The sequence below is a fragment of the Cheilinus undulatus genome, linkage group 8 (genome assembly GCF_018320785.1).
Source record: "Cheilinus undulatus linkage group 8, ASM1832078v1, whole genome shotgun sequence".
Taxonomy (NCBI): Eukaryota; Metazoa; Chordata; class Actinopteri; order Labriformes; family Labridae; genus Cheilinus; species Cheilinus undulatus.
The window spans coordinates 48450208-48472565 of NC_054872.1; the positions used below are offsets into that span (position 1 = coordinate 48450208).

The following is a 22358-nucleotide window of genomic DNA, read 5'->3' on the forward strand; positions in this document are numbered from 1 at the left end:
TTTCCTAGGATAAAAGAAAAATTTAAGTGCAAAGAGCAACAATAATTGCTGGCGAGAAGCGCTCTGAATCTGAGATTGTGGACACTGTCAGTGCAGAGTGAGGACACTTTGGACCATCAAACAACCCAATAGAAGTTTGCATTCCTAGTAAACTTTTGCTGAAAGCTTTCAAGCATTTAATGTAATTTGACATTAAAAGTATCATGTGGATTCATGGCCCAATTCTCTCCAGTAGGCCAGATCCTTCTTTCACCTTCATCTCAGTCGTAAAGTTCTGCTTCCCTTCCTTTACTCAAACACCTACAGCCAAAAGAAATTAATCTGGGCAAATAGGACACGTTTACGTTTTAATTAGTGAGGGAAGGAGGCCTGTCTGTGTTACAGCCCCATTTCATTAATTAGGCCAATTAAATCAGAGCACGTTCACACAACAGTCTCCCCAGAGCCAATTTGAAAAAGCCACAACTGTACCATGCAATTCTAACTTCAATCAAAATAATGCCATTTTCTGATTTTTACCCACATCTTCCTCCATATCTGTGTCTCTGACTTTCATTTATATGCAAATTGTTGACGTCCGTTTCAGTGTGGGAATAAGATACAACCAGCTGCATGGTTGGTTACCACAAAAACATCCATTTTCTGCTTAGTATTCGTGCTCTTTACAACCATTAGCATAGCTATAATCATGATTTCTATCTCAGTATCCATTCCAGTAATGGAAAATGCAAATGATGAGAGAGGACTTTGATTCTATTACAGTGGTGTCAGTTCAAGGAGGGTTGAATTGGAGGAACTGTTGGAGGAATACTGATTAAAATCTCCACCAGAGAGAATGGGAGGGAGGGAGGCTTTCTGCTGACTGCACAGGAATGTAAATAATGCAACCCTAATGAACACACGAGCACACACCCACATCTGCACATTTCAATGAAAACATGCAGATACAGTTAACAACAACATAAAAACACATGCAGGATATGAACCCAGGCTCACGCAGCACTGCAGATAAACTCCACACATCAGTGCACACACAAACACAGCTGTGGTGACCTTTAGCTGGAGGTGAACAGATGCTCAGGAAGGGAATTTACTGTTTGCTCCAGTTTAACATTTTCTAAACATTGTTTGACCTCTTTTTACATCACAACATAAAAGGTGATAGCTGACATGTTAAAAACTGCTCTGGCTTCATTTTTCCACACTGGAGGTTGCTGCTTGGATCTGGAGCTTCTTTTTAGGGAACACGTTGCAGGTTTAGAGCTGCTAATGCCAGGACAGGATTGCTTTGCATCATTTTTCTGCTTCCTCTGTGATATTTCTTTAAATATAAGAGAAAATTACACACATAGTGGTTTAGAACAAGCCCTAATGGATACGACGTTAGCCGTTGCAACAGTAAAAACCCGTTAAAAAGCATTCTTAAATTTCTGAAAAGGTGAAAAATATCAGCAATGGACACAATAAAGTCCTTAGTTGATACATCTCATTTCAACACACTCTGACTTTACCTGCAGCATAGCAGATATTTTTACACATTATAAACAACTCTTATGACAATTTGTGGCTCTTTTATGATGATAATAATACATTTTATTTATAGGTGCCTTTCAAAGCACTCAAGGGAACTTTACAAGAAACGTTTAAAACAAGAAAAATAAATAATTCAAAATATTATTCCCCCAGAAAACCTTCAAACAGAGAAGTTTGACCTCAGTAATTATCCATTGCAAGTCACATTAATAAGTTTGTTTCCTACACTTAAGCAGTCTTTAACTGTAAACCTTTACTTTTTTGTCTGAATGTTCCCATTGCCATCATTTACAATTTTTTCCCCTTTATTGCCACCTTTTATCAATTTTGCTGCTTTTAGCCAATTTTTACCACTTTTGTCCTGTTTTAGCCTCTTTTCACTAGTTTTTGCCTCTTTATAATTTTTCCCCTTTACCATTATTTCCACTTTCTGCCCATTCAATCTGACTTTTGCCATTAAATGCCAATTTTCACATTTTATTCATGTTACACTTCTTTTCAGCTATGTTTTTGCTGCTTTTAGACCAATTTTGTCATTTTTCACTCATCTTTTACCATGTTTTTCCTGCTTTTTGATCATTTTAGTCCATGTTCACTCATTTTTGACAATGTTTCTGCTGTTTTTTGATCATTTTAGTCACTTTTCACTCACCTTCTGCCATGTTTTGCTGCTTTTTGATCATTTTAGTCACTTTTCACTCACCTTCTGCCATGTTTTGCTGCTTTTTGATCATTTTAGTCACTTTTCACTCATCTTCTGCTGTGTTTTTGCTGCCTTTTGGTCACTTTAGTATCTTTTTACTCATTTTTGGCTATGTTTTGCTGCTTTTCCAGCATTTTAGTCACTTTTCACTCACCTTTTATCATGTTTTGCTGCTTTTTGATCATTTTAGTCACTTTTCACTCATCTTTTACCATGTTTTGCTGCTTTTTTGATCATTTTAGTCACTTTTCACTCACCTTTTACCATGTTTTGCTGCTTTTTGATAATTTTAGTCACTTTTCACTCATCTTTTACCATGTTTTGCTGCTTTTTGATCATTTTAGTCACTTTTCACTCATCTTCTGCCATATTTTGCTGCATTTCCCCCATTGGGTAACACTGCTTTAGACTCTTCAGGTAAATGTGGCTTAAAATAAGTGTATCTTTTACAAGCTATTAGACAAATACACTTGCTAAGACTTGACTTCTTTGCAGTGTAATGACAGCATTTAACTCCACTTAGCTAAAACTGAAGATGAAATGATTTTCCCTATGTGATTCCTCTTCTGTTTGTCCAATGGGACCTCCTGGATCAAAGTAAAACAGGCAGTCATTTTGGCAGAAGTGGGTCTTCAGCCTTGTGAAAATTAACTTTCCTGAATAACTGGCTCCAGAACAGAGAAATGAAGACACTGTAAACTCTCATCGTGCATGCCCTGATTTAGTTTACTAGATTCACTGTTCTCAAACTCCATCTGTCTCCTTTCTCTGGGGCCAAAAACAAAGAAGTGGAACGACCGGCATCTGCCTCATATCGCTTTCCTCTCAAGTCAACATCACTCCTGAAGTGTTTGCAGAGCAGAGATGATAAAGGACGAACGTGTCGGTATGCTTTACCATGTATGTTAAATATCTACAGTCTTTGATAACTCTATCAGCGTGATGTTTGGTTGTTTGAGTCTGGATTCTTTGCTGTACCACAAAAAAAGGAAGGCATCAACTCTGCCCAAATAAAACTTCAAGAAAAAAAGAGAAAGGGCTCCTTTTGGCTGAGAGGTCCTTTTGGATGGAGTTATTTCACTTTTCACTTGTCTGATACTAATGTTAGCAGGAGGAGTATTTAAAGACCTTAGCTTCAGCAGAATATCACAACATGGGATTCTGGAACCTGGAACACTGCAGAAGTACAACTAGACCACAGTCAAGGCTATTAACCACCTCCTTCTGAAGACTTTGTGGAGCTATAAAGAGCTCTTATATGGCTGCACTACATTAGCAATTAAGAAACACTCATTTATAGAAAGGAAAATATACAGTAACTTTTAAAAATCGAGACCAACTCTACACTTCTATTAATGTGTTGCTTTTAAAGATTTAACTAAAACTAGACCATTGCTGAAACTTTTTAATGAAAAAACTTTGATGCAAGTGCAGGAACAGGACCGAGCTTCCCTTACTGCAAGACAGTCTGGCTGCAGACCACTACTGTGAGACGCCACCTCTGGCAAGACAAAAACACATGCTAAAACTTTCGAAATAAAATCAGATCAAGCTTCCAGTTGAGTCAGGGTTAGAGTTAAAGACCCTGTAAAGTGAAATCAAAATTTTTTGTCTTAACACACTGGAAATGTTGTTATGAGGTTGCTGTAAACATGTGAAAACGCTGAGATTTACATGTGGCTGAATTCTGGATTGAGACCATTAGAAAGTTTGTTACCTCTTTCCTAGCGTGGTTTATTGTGGGCGGGGCCAATATGTGGGCTCATGTTGTCATGAGCTCACAGTAGGGAATGACCCCGCCCCTTTTACACTGCAATTCAAAAGCACAGTGCTTTCCTCAATTCAGATTGTAGCATTTTTTAAATTTAAAAGGATCGCATTTCTCCTGAGTGGGCGTGGCTTCAACTCATTCAACAGACACGCCCACACCATCCTGGGGCAGATTTTACTGCCTCATTTATGATTTTCAAGCTTAATTTCATAACCTTAGAGATGTTTTATTTGACTGAAATTTCATTTAGGGGTTCATAACACAGTGAGCTGTCATTAAAAAAAAAAAGAAAAAAAAAAAAAAACTAAATGCAGATTTATTTTCACTTTACGGGTCTTTAAATAATAAATAAGATAAACCTAGACTCCAGGACGAACCAAACCATGACCTCTTCCAACTTTTACTGCCCTCCCTTCAAAACACAAATGTTCAACAGGTTGCAGTTGGTGCAAATAATCACAAAAATATATTTTTATGCTGATGATCTAATCTTATTCATGTAAATCTAACCTATTATAAGAGGAAATGTACAGACTCTCACAAGCTTTACAGTGGTTTTATAAACTAAACAGTTGTGACTTATCGTTTCCATATCAGTAGTTTCACTTCTCAGAAGAGCAATTTCAAAATCTGAATTTTTCTAACATAAAAACATTCAATAGCTGACTGTGGCTCGATAGTGGAGTTAGTCATCTCTGAACCAGTAGTCACATGTTGATCTGTCCTTGGGTAACACACTTAACACTGCTCCCACTGCTGCATCAGTGTATGAATGGGATGAGTTATTACTGCTGGACACAGCAGCCTTGGCCATCATTGTATAAATGTGGTGTACAAAGCATTTTGAGTGGCTGGAATAGAAAAGTGCTGCACAATCTCAACTCCATTTACCATTTTAGTGATAAAATAAAGCTCTGCATGCTCATGACTCACGTTAAGCAGATTCTGTCAAACAGCAGAACAAAGCCAGCCAAACGTAGATTTAATACTGACGTCAGGGTTCTTCAAACCCCTTCAAGATTCGTCTGCTCTGCTTTATGTTTCCTGATCATCCTCCCTTACAAACATCCAGGAGACAGGCGACAGCAGAGCCAGGCTGAGAGAGCAGACTGATGCTGAGCTGAGCGGCCGTTAAAATTGAGTCAGCCGGCGACAGACAGTGAGTCAAGCACAAACACGTCCACATGTTGAACACAAAAATAAGGAACACAAAAAGGCCTGGAGGGGGACAGACAGAGACAGGAGTAGAGAAGGCAGAGATACACATCTCTCTACCTTGGAGGTAAATTCACTGACCCTTCTCATAATACAAATGTTCTGGGGAAATGCTAGAGAAACAGCTGAGAGTGTTTAGTACACTCTATTTTGGTACATCAGTACTTCTAGAACAGCTTGTTCTTCTTTTTATACCTCTGTCTTTTTTTAGTCTTTGGATTAAACTATCATAGAGATGGGTGTGATTCATAAGGTTGTCGCTCTCATGCTAGAGCTAATGTAGCCAATTTGGCCCACTGAGATTTATCATCTTTACCGGAACATTTTTGGAGGGATTTTTTTGTCAGCAAAAATCTCATTCAGGTGTGGACTGTAATCTTATGAAAACACCCCACTAGACCATACGATACTGAAGTCAGAAAATCCAGTCTAATTTAGGTTAGAATGTGTTTAATGACTGGATACGCTTAAGTGGCTAATATCCAGTCATTTCAAGGATTTTAAGAAGGCCAATCAGATTTCAGCTGAGCCCCTGGCTAGCACTGGATCTGCCCCAGTCAGAATGAAAATGACGCTTCATGTCCAGAGAATTTACAGTGTTGTCTCAGTTTAAGTCCTGAAAAAAGCATATCCATTAATGATCCTGTCAAAATGTTTGTTTACAGAATTAGCACAGTAACAGTGCTGAAACTAAAATACTCAATACTCCAATTAAATTCATGCAGTCGTCACAACTAGATTTTTTTGTGTTTCTTATTGACAGGTGTGTATGGTTTTTTGTTACCATCCCGGATGAGCCCCCAAGCTAACATTTAACTACACTTGTCAATAAGAAAACAGATAAACAGTGAAGCACGAGATTCATGTTTTAATGTGGGCTATTTTTCACTTCTGTTAGTTCACGCCAATTAAAGCTGGGCCGCAATTGGCCCCCGGACCATAGTTTGGACATCCCTGCACTAGACAGACTGTGCTGTCACAGCTTTAGGCTACAACCACTTGTCTCCATTTACATAATTTCATTTTTTGTCATAAATCAGTGTGATTGGTCACCATTTACATTTACATTTATCAGCTCATGCAACAGTCACTTTAATTTGTATGTTGCTGACATTCTCAACAGGTTACATCTTACTGGGGGCCAGAGAAGCTAAAATTCAATGTTTTTATTGCAAAGACTGAAAAAAAAAAGGTCGTCACTCCGGCAGTTCTAGCTCCTTCACTTAACTCTATGACCATCTGTCTGTTAAACTTGCTACCTTCCTCATTTACATTTTAAAGCCCTGGAACAGACTCTCAGACACTCACCAGTGCGTTGTACTCTTTGGAGTGTGTGGTCTTCCACTGTTCCCACTGGGCGTCCAGAGTGACTTCATCCAGGTGGCTCAGAGCCGAGGCTACCAGCAGCAACAGGCACACGCAATGCAACATCCTGCAAGAGCAACAACACACACGTTCAAGTACGCAGAAGATGAGTAGAAACCTCAGACTGATGCTGCTGGGAGTCTGACTTAAGGCAAAATTTATACCCCAAGTACTTGAGTAAATAACTCAGTTTAAGCTGGTAGAACGAGGGTAATGAAATGGACTGTGGAAGTTGCTTCTGTGTTTTCCACTTTTATGCAGACTCGACACATTTCAAGAATGTGTTGGAAGATCAAATTTAAAGAAAAGCTGCTGGAATTTTCATTTTGTGTTGGTGGTACCTGTTACATCTTGCAATGCATTGCAAATGTGCAGAAGGAGATGTAAGAAGTAGCCTTTAATGCCATGCTGTTGGACCGCCAGCACACTAGACTGGTGATCATCAACTGACTGCCTGAGGGCCACAGCAGCCTGGCCCCCCCCACAGCTTCACATCCAGGCCAGAAAAGATTATTTAAAAATTATGGAGAGGAAGAACTTTGTTTTGTTAGCTTTCTCAAATCTCTAAAGGTATGAAAGCACCCTTAAAAAATGATTAAGACTGAATCCATTTCACAGGAAAGATTTAATGTTTGATCCGTTTTATAGTCATTTAGGAATATTCAACCAGGAGTTCAAGCTACCGCTCTCAAATCAGCTCTGCTTGGCTTTGTCTGAGCTCCAGAGATCCTGTGTGGAGATGGGACAAAGTTCCAGAAAGACACTGTACTACACCCTTTTAACAATATTATGGCAGAGTGTATAGATGGAGGCCTCTCAATGCAAAAAAAAACATGAAAGCCTGCTTGGAGTTTGCAACAAACTCCAGATAAATATAAAGCAGACTTTCATGCATTTAATCCAAACATAACATATTTCCTTAGCTGAGCATCTGTTCTGACTCCAGTGATAATTTTCATGATGTTGTTATTAAAAAGAGGGCACTTTCCAGCTGAAATAATGCCACTTACTCCCCACTGATTCCTGTCACCAGTTTGTGCTTCCTGCTGCTGGACCTGCAGAGATCTGCGCCGTCTGTGACAGTACACACAAACCCTGAGTGCTACAAGGGGTCAGTTATGTGGATGACCAGGATCAAGCACTCATCTTCAGGATGAATGGACCAACTTTCAACAGCAGAATGCTGAAAAGTGACATGCCAGATTATTCGCAAATATTCTCCATAGTAAAAATGGCAGTCACTGAAAATAGCACTGAAAATCCAAGGCACTCTAGTGTAGTAAAAATCCTCCATTTATTTTACACTTATGTCTAAATAAAGGACTTTTTATACAGCAGTGCCTCGGAATTTAGGTATGTTTATGTTTTATTATATGATTATATTATATGATTGTTATATGATGCATGGCCGCAGCAGAAGGGGGGGAAAGGGAACTTATTACCCTGGCCCACAGAAGGGAGGGGCCCTTGAGGGGCCTGCAATGAAAGTGTGATTTATTTTTTTCTTAGTAATTAGTTTCATTATTGAATCTAAAGCGACCAAATGAATCCGTCAACAGACTGAAATTTTGTATCAAATAGAAAAAAAATTTCATTTAACGGTAGTAAAAAATTGCACATAAATGCGGAAAATATAATAAAAAAATGCATTAAAATGCAGAGATATTTGAAAAAAAAATGCCACAGGACTTGTTGCTTGGCTAGTCGGGTAAGGGGGGCGCTGTGTAATAGTCTTTCTGGAGGCCCAAAATTCCTGGCTACGCCCCTGATATGATGAATATGATTTTATAAATATGATATATTCTAGGGCTGCCAAAAATGATGTGTTAATACGGATTAATCCATCATCATGATTAATCTGATGAAAAATTTTAATGTAATTAACCCATCTACAGCGCAGAATGACTCAAAATCCCTGAAACGTCTCTGGCAACGCATTTCGGGCAGTTTGTCCAAGTAGGGTTACCGTCGAGCATGCGCAAATGGGCCGTTGATCCGGTAGTGACCAACCAACTCGAAATGGAAGACGCTAAACAGCATGTCGGCCCTCTCGATGGGAAATCTGAGTAAAAAAAGACAAGACGGAACAGTCTTCTTTCTTGAGTCTGTTTGCTTAGGCAAAACGAAACGCGGTTAATATAGATTAAAAATGAATGAAATTTAATCATGATTAATCAAAATTAATCCACAGCAACCCTGTGATTAATTTGATTAAACATTTTAATCCTTTGACAGCACTAATATATTCTGATTCTGTGATGATTCTCTAGCATGTTAGACGGCTCTGGGTAAAAGTTGTAACACTTGTTGTTAAGGTTCCCTCCCATGTCGATTTCTGCCACCCCTGCCGCCGTGAATATGGGCGCAACCCTTCCTCTGACGTAATCGCACACTAGCCTGTCCCAGATGTGTTCATGAGTTACCAAGGAGCTCACTTTCTCTTTGAATTTAAATCCCTCTACAACTCCCTGACTCTAACAGAGACAGACAGAAAAAGTCTAACTTTTATTAGAAAATTACAAAAATGTTGGTGAAAACCCTGATCTTTAATAAATCTGACACTCTTTCATTATTTTCCCACATTTTAAGTATCAAAGAGTAAAACATAACTGATTAAATGGAGATATTTACAGTATATTTTTATTTATTCTCATCTATGTATTTACTTATTTATTTCACTTTGTCTTTTATATATATATTTTATGTATTGCATTATTTTGTTTCATAAATGGCTTACTGTGTTTTGTTATCAATTTTTTACATTTGTATAATAGCTCTGTTTTTTTGTTTGTTTGTTTGTTTGTTTGTTTTTGCTATTTATGATTGTTTGACATACATTGTAAAAATAAAACATTCCATAAAAACTAACTAAATAAATAATAAAAAAATACTTTTTAAAAAAGTTACCAGGGAGGACTCTGGCCTCGCCTCTGGGGGACATGATTCGGGAGGATCCTTCCTTCAGAGGACTTTGAGAAAGAGCTTAGATTTAGAATTTTAAGTGTGGAACGGCCAATCAGCCCTTGTGCAGACTGCTGCACTGGTTACATGTACATCCCATATTTGAATATTGATTTTTACAGCAGGAATTAACAGCCTGGTAAAAAAAAAAATAGCTCATAACTTTATGACCACATACTGCAGGGGGGTTGAATTTCTTTTTTTAAGTCATGCATTTTGGTTGAAATAAGGCTATTGTTACACTTTACTTGTACCAATAATAGGAAAAGTAAAAAAAAATAAATGAAAAAAAAACCTTCACAATGAACAAAACAAAGGTGGGAGTGATTAGATTAGAGAGCAGGTAAAATGAAAGAAGAATGATTTTTATCCTCCTTAGACACACCATCAGGCACGCAACCTCAGGTATTCTTTTTACACCCCAAATCAAAGAAAAACCAACAGATGGTGTTGATCTTTCTGGTTCTCGCAGTCAGCTGAACCTCCTCCCTCTATAACCTCCCAGACCAGCTGATTAGTAACAGCCATCAGCTGGAAGCGGCCATCACCGGTGCACCAAGTTTTCTGATGAGCAGGTTGGATAGTGACAAAGTTTTGTGGGGAAACTTCCCGGCTAATCTAGCTTCCTGCAACATTTCTGACTTTTGAATAAGCAGGGGCGAAGCTGATGTAACTGCATGCTGGAACGCTGCAGCTGTTTGTCAGGAGGCTTAGGCTCCGTCTCTCTCTGATACTAAACTGATAGAGTTCATTTTAAGACACTGTAACTGAAGAGTTGGCTTCACAGGCCCTTTTCTGCTGACCTCACTGAGGCTTCCCATTATGCTGTGGAACAAGAATATGAAACCTGTCTGAGCGCTGTTTCCATTGAGGAAAAATACTGAGCTCTGTTTTGTAGATTTCCACTTTTTCCCAGTGTCGTATCTGCAGGAACAGGTCAAAAATGTGCAGGCTTACTGAACGCCAGTGAACTTGATGAGTCAACTTTTCTGGAAGTTAACTTCTGAAAAATCCTCTTCCTGTCCTTAGGGACTCGCATTTGAGGTCTGGCCTTTTCCCCTTTATCTTTACTGCTCTTTTTTCCTGCCATCTGTCACTCATCACCTTCACCCCGCGCCTGCCTTTGCTTTACAACGTCCTGCTTCTAATCTGCATTTCTGCTCCGTGTTTCCAGTAAAGGCCTCTGACCTGAAGCAGAAGCAGAACTAGCTTCACAAACTTTCCATTGTCTTCTTCTTCCACGGAGTAATTTTATGCAGGGCATACTTTCACCTTTGGGTTCTTTATGACAGAAGTGCACTGATCTGAAATAGCAGGGTGTTTTTTTTATCTATGCAAATAATTTACAGTTAAGCAGAGAGCACTGTTTCCTTGTATGACTCAGATAAACTCACCGTTCTTTGAGTTAAACTTTATTTTTTCATGTGTCTATATTTCCGCTCATTTCCTGCAGCTCTGACTTCCAAAAGGCTTTCTATAAATATGAAACTGGGTCAGAATCCCTCTTTATTCCCAATCCTGTAAAGACTAATTGCTTTCTTAGCTGGTAAAAATACTTAAGAGTAAAAATTCAAGAAAAGAAACCCTTAGAGTTGAATGAAAGTCTCTCCAGGGAACTTTGTGCGTGTTGTGACACCTATTCTTCTTCATTTCTCTTCAGTTCAGCAAAGTTACACTCCTAAAGCCTCCAAATAAATCTGTTTAACAGCCCTAGATCAGGTTTTTAAAAGTCTAAACAGAGCTCTAAGGAATGCATTCGCAAAACTGAAAGTAAAACTCGTTTACGGGAAACAAGCAAACAATAAACTTTACCTGAAGTCCAAAAGTCAAAGAGTTGGAGAAGTTCTCTGGCTGCGACTCTGCTGTCTTCTGTTGACAAAGTAGGTCACTGTGAGAGTTTTTATTTGCTGGACTTTGAGGAAGTAAAAAGTAGGAGCATCAGATTTAAAGGAGGAGTTCCTTTTTTTTTTCCAGGCAGGGGATTAACATCTGGTTCCATTCTAACAGCGAGACGCCAAAGCCAGATGATGTCAGGTGTCAGATTTCAGAGGCTGGACTTAAAACTTCACAGTCTGCTGCTAACTCAGTGCTTTAGTGCACACTGGGACACTGCTTTAAAAAAACAGGAGACTCTTCTATATTTAATGGCAACTTGGGCTTCAGTCTTATTGTAACCTCAGACATCACATCGATAATTTATCAGGACATTGTCAGATACGAACGTGTGCCAGCTTTGTGCCTAAATCAATCATGTATACCATCATAAAAAAGTCACTTCTGAGGTGAATATATGTCGAGTTATGAGACTCTGAAGCAGCAAAACTGGCCTTTTAAAGAGGGAAATCAAACAACCAAACAAAAACGGTGCAGGGATTGTGTAATTCTGCTGTCTATTAATATAATTCATCCATGCAACTTTTAAATTCTGGAGTTTATTCTGTTGTCTTATAATAATAAACCTTAAATGCCTTCTTTTATAGTAGATTTAGGCACTTTATGCTCTGTAGTAGCTGCCTGGATGATTTTACCCATAAACTAAGGGTGTCACTAGGATTAAAGTCAGGGAGCCCCAAGGGTTACAGGTAATGCACATGCATGGCCACTTTTATATATTCACACCTGTATTCATATATATTCATTCATAATCACTCATCCACATGTTTCTGTTTTCCTACCCTGGTTATCAGCTGGTACGGGCTTCTACTCACTTAAGTTCTAAACCAGTCCCAAACAGTCATTACCTCTCTGGATCCGATCATCCTGCTGCTGTCATATCTTAAAATCTGTTTTTGTCTCTTTCATGGTCTGTCTGTTATTTCAGTGCTACCATTCATACCCTCCTCCACCCCAGCTACCTCCATTGCATCTCAGAAGTCCACTCAGTGTCCCTTCTCTGCCATCTCCAAGCATCTCATCAGTGTTCAGGTCCAGATCCTTCTTACCATCCTACATCCTTCCATCCCCCACCACCAGTCTCTAGACTCCATAAGGGGGTATCCTACCCTGCTGTTGCCCTCCCTACCCCACAACGATAGTCTATATTCCAAAGACATCTCCAAACATTTCCAAACTTGCAAAATAAGTTCATATTTACTAGTATTAAGTCTCCTGATTGAAATGAAGTTAACACTGACTGTCTCATATCCAGTACTTCAGCTTTCTCCCACACTCTTTCACTTAGCTTTGGGATTTAACTGGCCTATATTTATTTGTCCCTTTGGCTGACACGGGCTAAGGTTGTGTTGAATATTGGTTGCCTTTTTAGGGTTGTCAGTAGAAAAAATACTGTTAATACAGCAGTACCATTAAAAACTGTTACCAAATGAGGAAGATTAAATGACTCTGATGTTATCCTCAAGGGCTGCAATAAAAATGTTTCCACATGTGAAAAAAAATGAATTATTCACAGCTCTGGTAGAAGCCGAAGTTTATAATCTAAGCCAACAACTAACTAGGGAAGTCCTCAGAAGTCTTTTTTAAAGGATGAAAAACATCAAAAAGCTCAGTGGATGTGAAAGTCTCGGTTCATTTTAATATTCCACCAAACTCAGTCATGTTGATAATGGAGTGGAAAGGCTGGAGTGTTTAAAAACAGGAAGACAACAGTCTTTCCATTACAGTTTCTTTTAAAGAGAAGGAAAAGCTGCAGGAACTGCATCTACAGACGATGCTTTTAATGCTGGCAGTGCTGAATTTCATTACAAATCCACGTATTCCATTAGACTTTTTCAGCATGTTTGAGTGCAAAAACACCCTAAATGTCAGACGTTTTTGTCATTTAACCTCCTGAGACCTGAGCTTTTATTTAAAATGCAGTTTTAGTTTCTTCCACTTTTTTAGGATTTGGGCCTAAGGTCAAAAGCTCAGCCTTGTCTTTGAACAGGAATTAATTTTGATCAAAAATGAAGTTCAATATCAATAAAAATTCCATAAAACTTCAAAGAAATTGCCTAAAATTTCTGTGAAAAATTCTTAAACATATTTTTGAGTTTTATCATAAAAAGGCCCTTCAAATAACCCCCAAATGTTTCAACAAAACTTCATCATTGAAGCCTAAATTTAATAAAAAAGAAAGACTAACAATATTCTACTTAATTTTCTGAAAATCCAAAATGTATAAATAAATTCCCCATGATTCCATGAAAAAATAAGGAAGATTCCTCCAAACATGCCAACAAATTCCCTGAAAATCCCATTAAGTTCTAGAAATATCCAGATCAAATTCCCAAAATTAAAAAAAAATAACGTCCAAAGTTTGTACACACCTAAAAAATTTGAAGAGAAAAATTACAAAATATTTTCCAAATTAACACAAAAATGACAAAACAAAACAAAACAAAACAAAACAAAACAAAACAAAACATACAAACCCAAAGATTTCCATGTAAATACTCATTGCAAAATAACTTCACATGAAACTCTCAAAAATGCACAACCATCCCAAATTTTCCAAGAAAATACTTAAAAATCTGATATCAGATTTTCCCAGTATTTCTAGTGAATTCACCTTAACTTGAAGAGACAGTCCAAACAATTTTCTAAAAAGCTCCAAAAGTAGAAATTTGAGCATTAAGTAGGAAATTTAGAATGTAATGTCCACATATGTGCATGCAGGGTCTTAGGAGGTTAAACCGTTTTTCTTAACAGTGCCATGCTCATAAGTGTCATTTATCCCTTAGAGATCAATCAGGAAGGGGCGGGGCTTCTGATTACTGCTTTGTCAACAACAATGGCTGCAGAGAAACTTCTCTGATTTTGTTTTTTTAGGGTCAAATTTTGAGTTCTACAGCTGCTGCCAATGCCAGGACAAGATTTCTTCTAGTTTTTGTCATGTTTTCCTGTTTGGATTTCCTTGAATAAAGGAGAATAATTAGTACATAGAGCTATTAAAAATGACAATCTTTAACCAAACAGATGCTACAGAGGAAAGGTGAAGTCAACCTCTGCAACCTGCAACAACAAAGTGCAACATACGGACACAGTCCTGCCAGCGCTTCTCTGGGTAAAGGCCGTCCATAAGAGGGGATAAAGGGGAGAGCTTAGCCAAACTAGGGGCCCATGGAGGTCAGCAAAATCATGGTCCACTTTAAACTTTATCTGTGATCACCACATTTTATTGTTTTTTTTTTTTTACCTGAATAATGACCACTCTTATCAAAGCAACAGGTAAAAATGTAAACCTCTTTTCTTAAAAAAAGAATTAAAATGGGTTAAAAGTGATAATGACTGGTGGGAAAGGTAGTGAAACAGGATTTTAAAAGTAGCAGAAATGGCTTTAAATGGTAAAAATGTGCTAACAGAGGCAAAAAAATGCCATAAAGTGGCATAAGTGGTTCAAAAGTTGCAAACACAAGCAGGGAAATGGTAAAAATGGGTTCAAAGATGGGCAAAGAGCATGAAAGGGGGATTGAAATGGAATTAAAAGTTGCAGAAATGGGTTTTAAGTGAAAAAAAAAGTCATAAAAGAGGCACAAAGTCAACAGAAAGTGGCATTAATGGGTTTAGAGGGGCAAACAAAAGCAGAAAATTGGTTAAAATGGGAAAAAAAGAGTGTTAAAAAAGGTAAATGGTGACAAAAACTGGTAATCAGAGGAAACAATAGACTTGAAGGGGCAACAACAGGCAGAAAAAGTCATGGAAGGGTTTCAAAATTGGTAGAAATAGGAGGAGAAGGTTTAAAAATAGCAAAAACGTTAGGAAATGTGGCAAAATGCTATTTTAAAGTAGAAAAATTAGTTAAAAGGGGAAATTATATGTTTAAAGTAGCAACAAGGGACTAAGAGAGGCAAATATAGTTAGGAAGTGTCAAATATGGATTAAAAGTGGCAGAAATGGAAGGAGAAGGTGGGGAATGGGGTTTTAAAAGTAGCAACATCTGTTAAAGGAGCAAAATATGTTTAAAATGGCAAAAGTGGGCAGAAAAAGACGATGGAAAGGAGTTAATAATTAGTCAAAAATGGGTAAAAAGATGAAAGAAGGGGTAAAAATTGCTTAAGATTGATGAAAAGTGGAGAATGATATTGGTAATAATGGACAGAAAAGTGGTTGAAAGGTGTTAAAAAGTGGCCCAGATAAATAATATGTTGGCACAATTTTCACTTCCCAAATTCATTTAAGATCCTTGAGGGAAAACCTGCACTTTAAACTCTGTTAATCTTGATTTTTTTGTCAAAAGCTTTGTAAAAAAAGTAATCTGTTGAAGTTTGAAAGAGAAATCAGAGATTTTAATGTGAACATATCATCCCTGATCTTGGGTTCAACCAGTTTGAATTAGTTTCCCACAGCTCAGCATAAATAGATCTTCATTCTTTCTGTGCTTCATCATCTGGCCCGTTGATACTTCCTCATCCGTCAGTCAACAGTCCAGTGTGTCATGTCTGTGAGTATGAACATGTGGTGTGACTCCTACAGTCATACACAGTCGAACACATATAGCCACGAACCTAAATATAAGAGTGTCCCGTGTAGCTCATATGTCCGCTGATGCATTCAGGAGCTTACTCATTTGAAATGAGGTCTGAATGAACAACAGCAGCAGTCTGAATAAGCAGAAACGCCACTGGGTGTGCAGGTTTTATTCAAATCAAAATCACATCAGAGGGAAGTCTGCATGGCTGGAGTCTGTTAGGGTGTAACACACCCAGCACAGTTAAGGAAACACTAGTGACTGCTGAAGGAATGTGGGACAGCAGGTTTCCAAACAACAACTTACTTATTATATTTATACTAATGCACTAGGAAAAGAGAACCTTGTGTGGGAAATACTGTTATGCATCTACAAACCCAAATTCCCCCAAAAAGCTGGGACACTGTAAAATATGAACTAAAAAGAGAATACCCATTTTCAACATGTATTCAAGTGGATGCAACATGACACAAGATACTTAATGGTCAAACTGAACAACTTTCATTTTTTTGAGGAAATATACACATTTTTTAAAATTTGATGCCTTCATCCAATTCCAAAAAAGTTGGGACAGGAGCATTTTTACATCACCTTTTCTTCTAAACACTCCAGGTGTCTGAGGACTGACAACACTAATTGTTAAATTTATTAAAAATAGATGTTTTATTCCCATTCTTGCTTAATTATGAAACACAAAATATGACAATGGAAACCCTACAATACTCAGCAACTTTAGATGTGGATGGCTTATTATTTTCAGTGCAGGCCAGACTAGGCCCCGCCCTCTTTTATTGTGAAGCCATGCTGTTGTGACTCATGCAGAATGTGACTTGGTATTGTCTCACCGATTTATTTTTTAAGTTATTATTTATTCATTTTTTCAGTCTTTTAGTTTAGTTTTCTTTAGTTTGATTTATTTTTTTTAACCTTATGGTCCACTTAAGAGCCTTCAACGAGTCCCCATAAAACATGAACATTTTTAACCATAACATTTTAAACATTTTTAAAAATGCAATCTACATTAACAATCTAAATGGACCAAAAAGAGAAATTAGAAAAAACTGTCTTGGTGGCTTTGCAGTGCGATTTATTTGTGGTCTGGAGGCAGAGAGGTGAAGAGCTCCTGCTCCAGCTGCAGCTGGGAGGGACTGCTGCGTGTTAGTTACCCATGCACTAATGACACTAATACACCCACATACCATCATAGATGCTCAGAGGACTCAACGGCCATTATTTCCAAAAGCAATTTAAAATCAGACCACAGCACACATGTCCGATTTAGGTCAGTCCATGTCAGATAGACTCAGCCCCAGAGAAGTCAGCAGTGTTTCTGGATGTTGTTGATAAATGTCATTAGCTTTGAAGGTAGAGTCTAACTTACATTTGTAGAAGCAGAGATGGACTGTGTTCACTGACGGTGGTTTTCTGAGGTGTGTCTCGGCTTACATTGTGTTATTCAGTGTAGAATGATGGCAGCTTGAATGCAGTGCTGCCTGAGAAAAGAAGGTTACAGGCATTCAATGTTGTTTTTTGGCCTTTTTCCTGATATACAGTTGCAAGAAAAAGTATGTGAACCCTTAGGGATTTCTTGGATTTCTGCATAAATTGGTCATTAAATGTGTTCTGATCTTCATCTTAGTCACAACAATAGACAAACACAGTCTGCTTAAACCAATAACACACAAAAATGATGTGTTTTCATGTTTTTATTGAACAAAACACGTATACATTTACAGTGCAGGGTGGAAAAAGTATATGAACCCCTCGGCTAATGACTTCTCCAAGAGCTAATTGGAGCCAGGAGTCAGCAAACCTGGCGTCCAATCAATGTGATGAGATTGGATGTGTTGGTTAAAGCTGCGCAGCCCTATAAAAAAACACACACACACCAGTTTTGAGTTTGCTGTTCTCAAGAAGCATTGCCTGATGTGAACCATGCCTGGCACAAAAGAGCTCTCAGAAGACCTATGATCAAGAAAGGGGTTACATACTTTTTCTTGCAACTGTACATGTTTCTCCAGATTCTCACACTCTTTTAATGACGTAATGAACAGTAGATGGGGGATCTTTAAGCTCCGTCAACATGCACATCAGGAAAAAAACATGTTTATTAACTGTTGGACTTTGCTAATGAAGTCTTGTGGAAAGCAGAGAACTTCACGCCATTGTTGATGGGTTCTCCTTTATAACTTAGCATGGTGGTATTACCTGTGAACCTACTGTCCTATAGAATGTTCCAGGTGGATTCTAAGCATTCTATAACTTTCCCAGTCTTTTCTTGCTGCTGTCCCAACTTTTTTGGTACATGCTCCAGGCATAACATTCATGTGACTAAATGAAAAAGAAGCCATGTAACATTATCAGGTTAAACTTGACATATATCTTCTTTGGGCTGTAAGTTGATAAGGATCTTGACGCTACAGTGTCCCAACTATTTTGGAATGAGATTTGATACAGAACAACTAAATAGTCAGCCTTAGGTTTGTTCCAGCCATGGTCTGTAAAAAAGCATAGCTCAGTCCTTGACATTATTATTACAGTATCTGAAGACCATGATGGAGGCGGCCATATTGAAAATCCTGAGTCCACTTGACTTTGGATCAATCTAGAAGCAGACGTAGAGGATGAGCTTAGACAGCCCCTAAGCCTCCTGGCAAAACTCTACAAAGCACATACATTCAGTGGAATCAGCCACACTTCCGTTCATGCATGTTTATGCAAAATTCTAAGTCATACAAAAACAACATGTGGAATTTTTGCACTGAAATATCTGAATTAATTTAAAAATGGCGTGCTATTTTCTGGTCTAATGCTGTCCAAAGTTGTTAACCCAACAGAATGATGAAATCCAGACTGAATGTGGATAAACTGTTGCCACAGATTGCATCAGTAGTTAACCCAGTGAGCATGTCGCTATACTCTACTTCCTCTATGAACACACTCCCAGATCTATCAGATTCATCACCACCCCTTACTGCACCAGAATATTCCACTCTAACAAGGAGCTTTTCTTAGCCTGCCAATACAGTTTGCACTGTTTTGAACAGCAACTCATTTTTTTCTCCAAATATTTATGGTTTTGAACAATGTGCAACCAAAAATCCTCAAAAAAGATGGAGCACTGTGTGAATGTAAAGAAACAGAGTGCATGATTTGCAGATCTCATAATGCTATATTCTATTCACAATAGAACATAAACAACATTTCAGATGTTGAAAATGAGACGTTTTACAACTTCACAAAAAATATTAGCTCATTTTGAATTTAATGGCAGCGACACATCTCAAAAAAGTAGGGACAGGGCCATGTTTACCATTGTGTTGCACTCCCTACTCTTTTAAAAGCAGTCTGTAAACGTCTGGGCAGTGAGGAGATGAGTTGCTGGAAATTTGGAAGAGGAATGTTGTCCCATTCTTGCCTGATGGGTAATCCTAGCTGCTCAACAGTCCCGGGTCTTCTTTGCCACATTGTTTCTATGATTATTTCTATGATGCTCCAAATGTTTCCTATTGGTGAAAGGTCTGGATTGAAGGCAGACTGGTTCAGCACCAGGATTCTTCTACTGTGAAGCCATGCTGTTGTGATGGATGTGGTTTAGTATAGTCTTGCAGGCTTTAGAACTGTGCACTAATAATCCACTGGATAGTCCCTCTAGGACATGGCGTCCGTGTTTTCCATAAAATAATTTCAAATTTCTATTAATCTGACCACAGATCAGTTTTCCATTTTGCCTCAGTCTATTTTAAATTAGCTTTGACTCAGAGAACACAGACATGTGGCTTCTTCTTTGCATGATACACCTTTAACTCACAGTTGTGGATGGCATGGCCAACTGTGTTGACAGACATGATTTCTAGAACTTTTCCTGAGCCATTGCAGTGATTTCTAGTTCAAAATCATGCCTGTTTTTAATGCAACAACACCTTAGGGTCTGGAGAGCATCCAGTATTGACTTCAGGCCTTGCCCTTTGTACACAGAGATTTCTCCAGATTCTCTGAATCTTTGATGATATTATGGGCTGTAGATGGTGGGATATCTAGAGTCTTTGCGATTTTACATTGAGAAACTATCCATCCATCCATCTTCTTCTGCTTATCTATGGCCAGGTGGTGGTGGTGGCAGGTTTAGCAAGTCAACCCAGACATCCTTCTCCCCAGCGACACTTTCCAACTCTTCCTGGGGGATCCCGAGGCGGTCCCAGACCAGACAGGATATATAAACCCTCCAGTGCATTTTGTCTTCCCCAAGGTCTCCTCCCAGCTGAACATGCCCTGAAATCCTCCAAAGGGAGACGTCCAGAAGGCATGCTGATCAGATGCCCGAACCACCTTAACTGGCTCCCTTCAATGTGATGGAGCAGCGGTTCTGCTCCTAGCTCCCTCACTCTATCTCTAAGGGTGCTTTCACATTTGGCCCATTTGTTTCAAACCGTGACACGGCGCGATTCTTCCCCCTCCCCCTAGCCCCCGCTGGCGTGCTTTCACACTCGCAACATTGATCTGTGCCCAGGCCCACTTGCGTATTTACTCAGTCTGAAACAGCAGGTGGTGGTATGCACGTAGCTGGTTTACAACCCCGCCAAGGAGGACAGAGAAGAAGAAGCTACCATGGCAACCACTGGGGTCATGACCTGAGCGAAGATTATTTTTGTTTTGACCCAGCAAAAAGGCCATCCTGCAGCCACGGATGATTAAAATCACTTTTCAAGATGCCAGCAACTTCACTCTTCATATCTTCACATCTACTACAGCTCAGAGGATTAAATGGGCTTGCGCTGCACAGATACAGTGGTTTTTGAGGTGACAGGAGACTTTTATTGCCTTTGCAAGACTTCAACTTGTGTTCATCTGTAAGGTGAGTCAGAGCAGACTGTTTATTGACTGGATTCTGATGATTTCCACCTTTATTGAGGAAAAATGTGAACAAACTGCAGGGCTGTGGAAAGAAGTTTAGTTTTTACAATGACGTCATAAAGCTGATACGGTGCTCTGTCCCGTATCCGAGCGTGGTTGCATTCACTTCTCATACGAACCTAGCCAGAGTCCACTTGAATTGCGCCCAAGACCACCTCCCCAAGTTGGCCAGGGCGCGGTTCGTTTGCATTCACACTACCAAAACAAACCGGACTTTGGGCTCAAGTGCACTTGGATCTGGGACCAGGCCCCTAATGTGAAAGCACCCTAAGGCTGAGCCCAGCCACCCTCCGGAGAAAACTCTTTTCAGCCCCTTGTATCCACGATCTCATTCTTTTGGCTGTTGTTCAGAGATCATGACCATAGGTGAGGGCTGGGAGGAAGACTGACTGATAAATCGAAAGCTTCGCCTTCTGGCCCAGCTCTCTCTTCACCACAACACTCATGCACAACATCCGCAAAAAAGCTGATGCTGCACTGATCTGCCTGTCAATCTCATGCTCTCTTTTACCCTATGTTGTGAACAAGACCCACAGATACTTGAACTCCTTCACTGAGGAACATTTTTCTAAATTTGTTCCATATTTTTGTTCACAGTTTGGTGTGCCTCTGCCCCTCTTTACTTCTGAGAGACTCTGTCTCTCTAAAATGCTCCCTTAAGTCCATGTCATGTTACTGATTTGTTACACATTAACTGAATTAGTTGCAACATGCTCCTCCGTCATTAGGACCACAAACTTTTGCAGCATTTTGTTGCTCTGTCCCTACTTTTTTGAGTTGTGTTGCTTCTGTCAATTCCAAAATGAGCAAATTTTTTTCATGAACTGGTAAAAAGTCTCAGTTTTACTATCTGATATGTTGGTTTATGTTCTATTGTGAATCAAATATGGGCTTTTGGGATTTGAAAATTATTGCATTCTGTTTTCGTTTACATTTTGCACAGCTAAGCAACTTTTTTGGAATTGGGATTTACATTAATGTCTCTGCAGGAACTAATAAACTGTAGCAATGCAGACATAAGCAGCATCATTTCCTATTTTAGCCACAACATCCAAACAACTTAGAACCAATCATATTGTGCAAGGTCACAGGCAGATCCAGGACCCCAAGCACATCTGGTACCTAGACTGGCACGGGGGGGGGGGGGGGGTCTCTTTAGCTCCCTATTTCAGTGTTTATAGTAAAGATGAAAGGATATGAACAAATATCATGCCTTAAATGTTACTGTGAAAGAGCCTAATGTGGGGTGTATAAGGTAGTTACTATCCTATGTAGCTGCAGAGAACATTGCAACCCCTGGGGGGCATGGTTGTAACAATTTCTTCAGATTTTTCATCCATTTAACCTAAATGTGTAAAAATGCAAACTTGTGTTTGTTTACATGGTACAGCAACATCAATCTTTATTGGCAGTACAGCTGCATTTTTGGTATTAATGCACCAGTGAGCTTGACGCCAACCACAAAGACAAAGAAGGCGGTGAAAGAGTGC

General features: G+C 39.0%; 1 protein-coding gene across 1 annotated transcript in view; it reads right to left on the bottom strand.

The window, feature by feature from the left end:
- ctsk (cathepsin K) overlaps nt 1-11497 on the bottom strand; it is a 39454-nt gene extending 27957 nt beyond the window's left edge. Inside the window, exons 1-2 of the mRNA XM_041793630.1 lie at nt 11361-11497; nt 6531-6654 (exon numbers count right to left, since the gene is read on the bottom strand). Coding sequence (XP_041649564.1) covers nt 6531-6653 — 123 coding nt within the window. The 5' untranslated portion in view covers nt 6654; nt 11361-11497. The remainder of the gene's footprint in view (nt 1-6530; nt 6655-11360) is intronic.
- Nucleotides 11498-22358: the final 10861 nt, after the last annotated feature.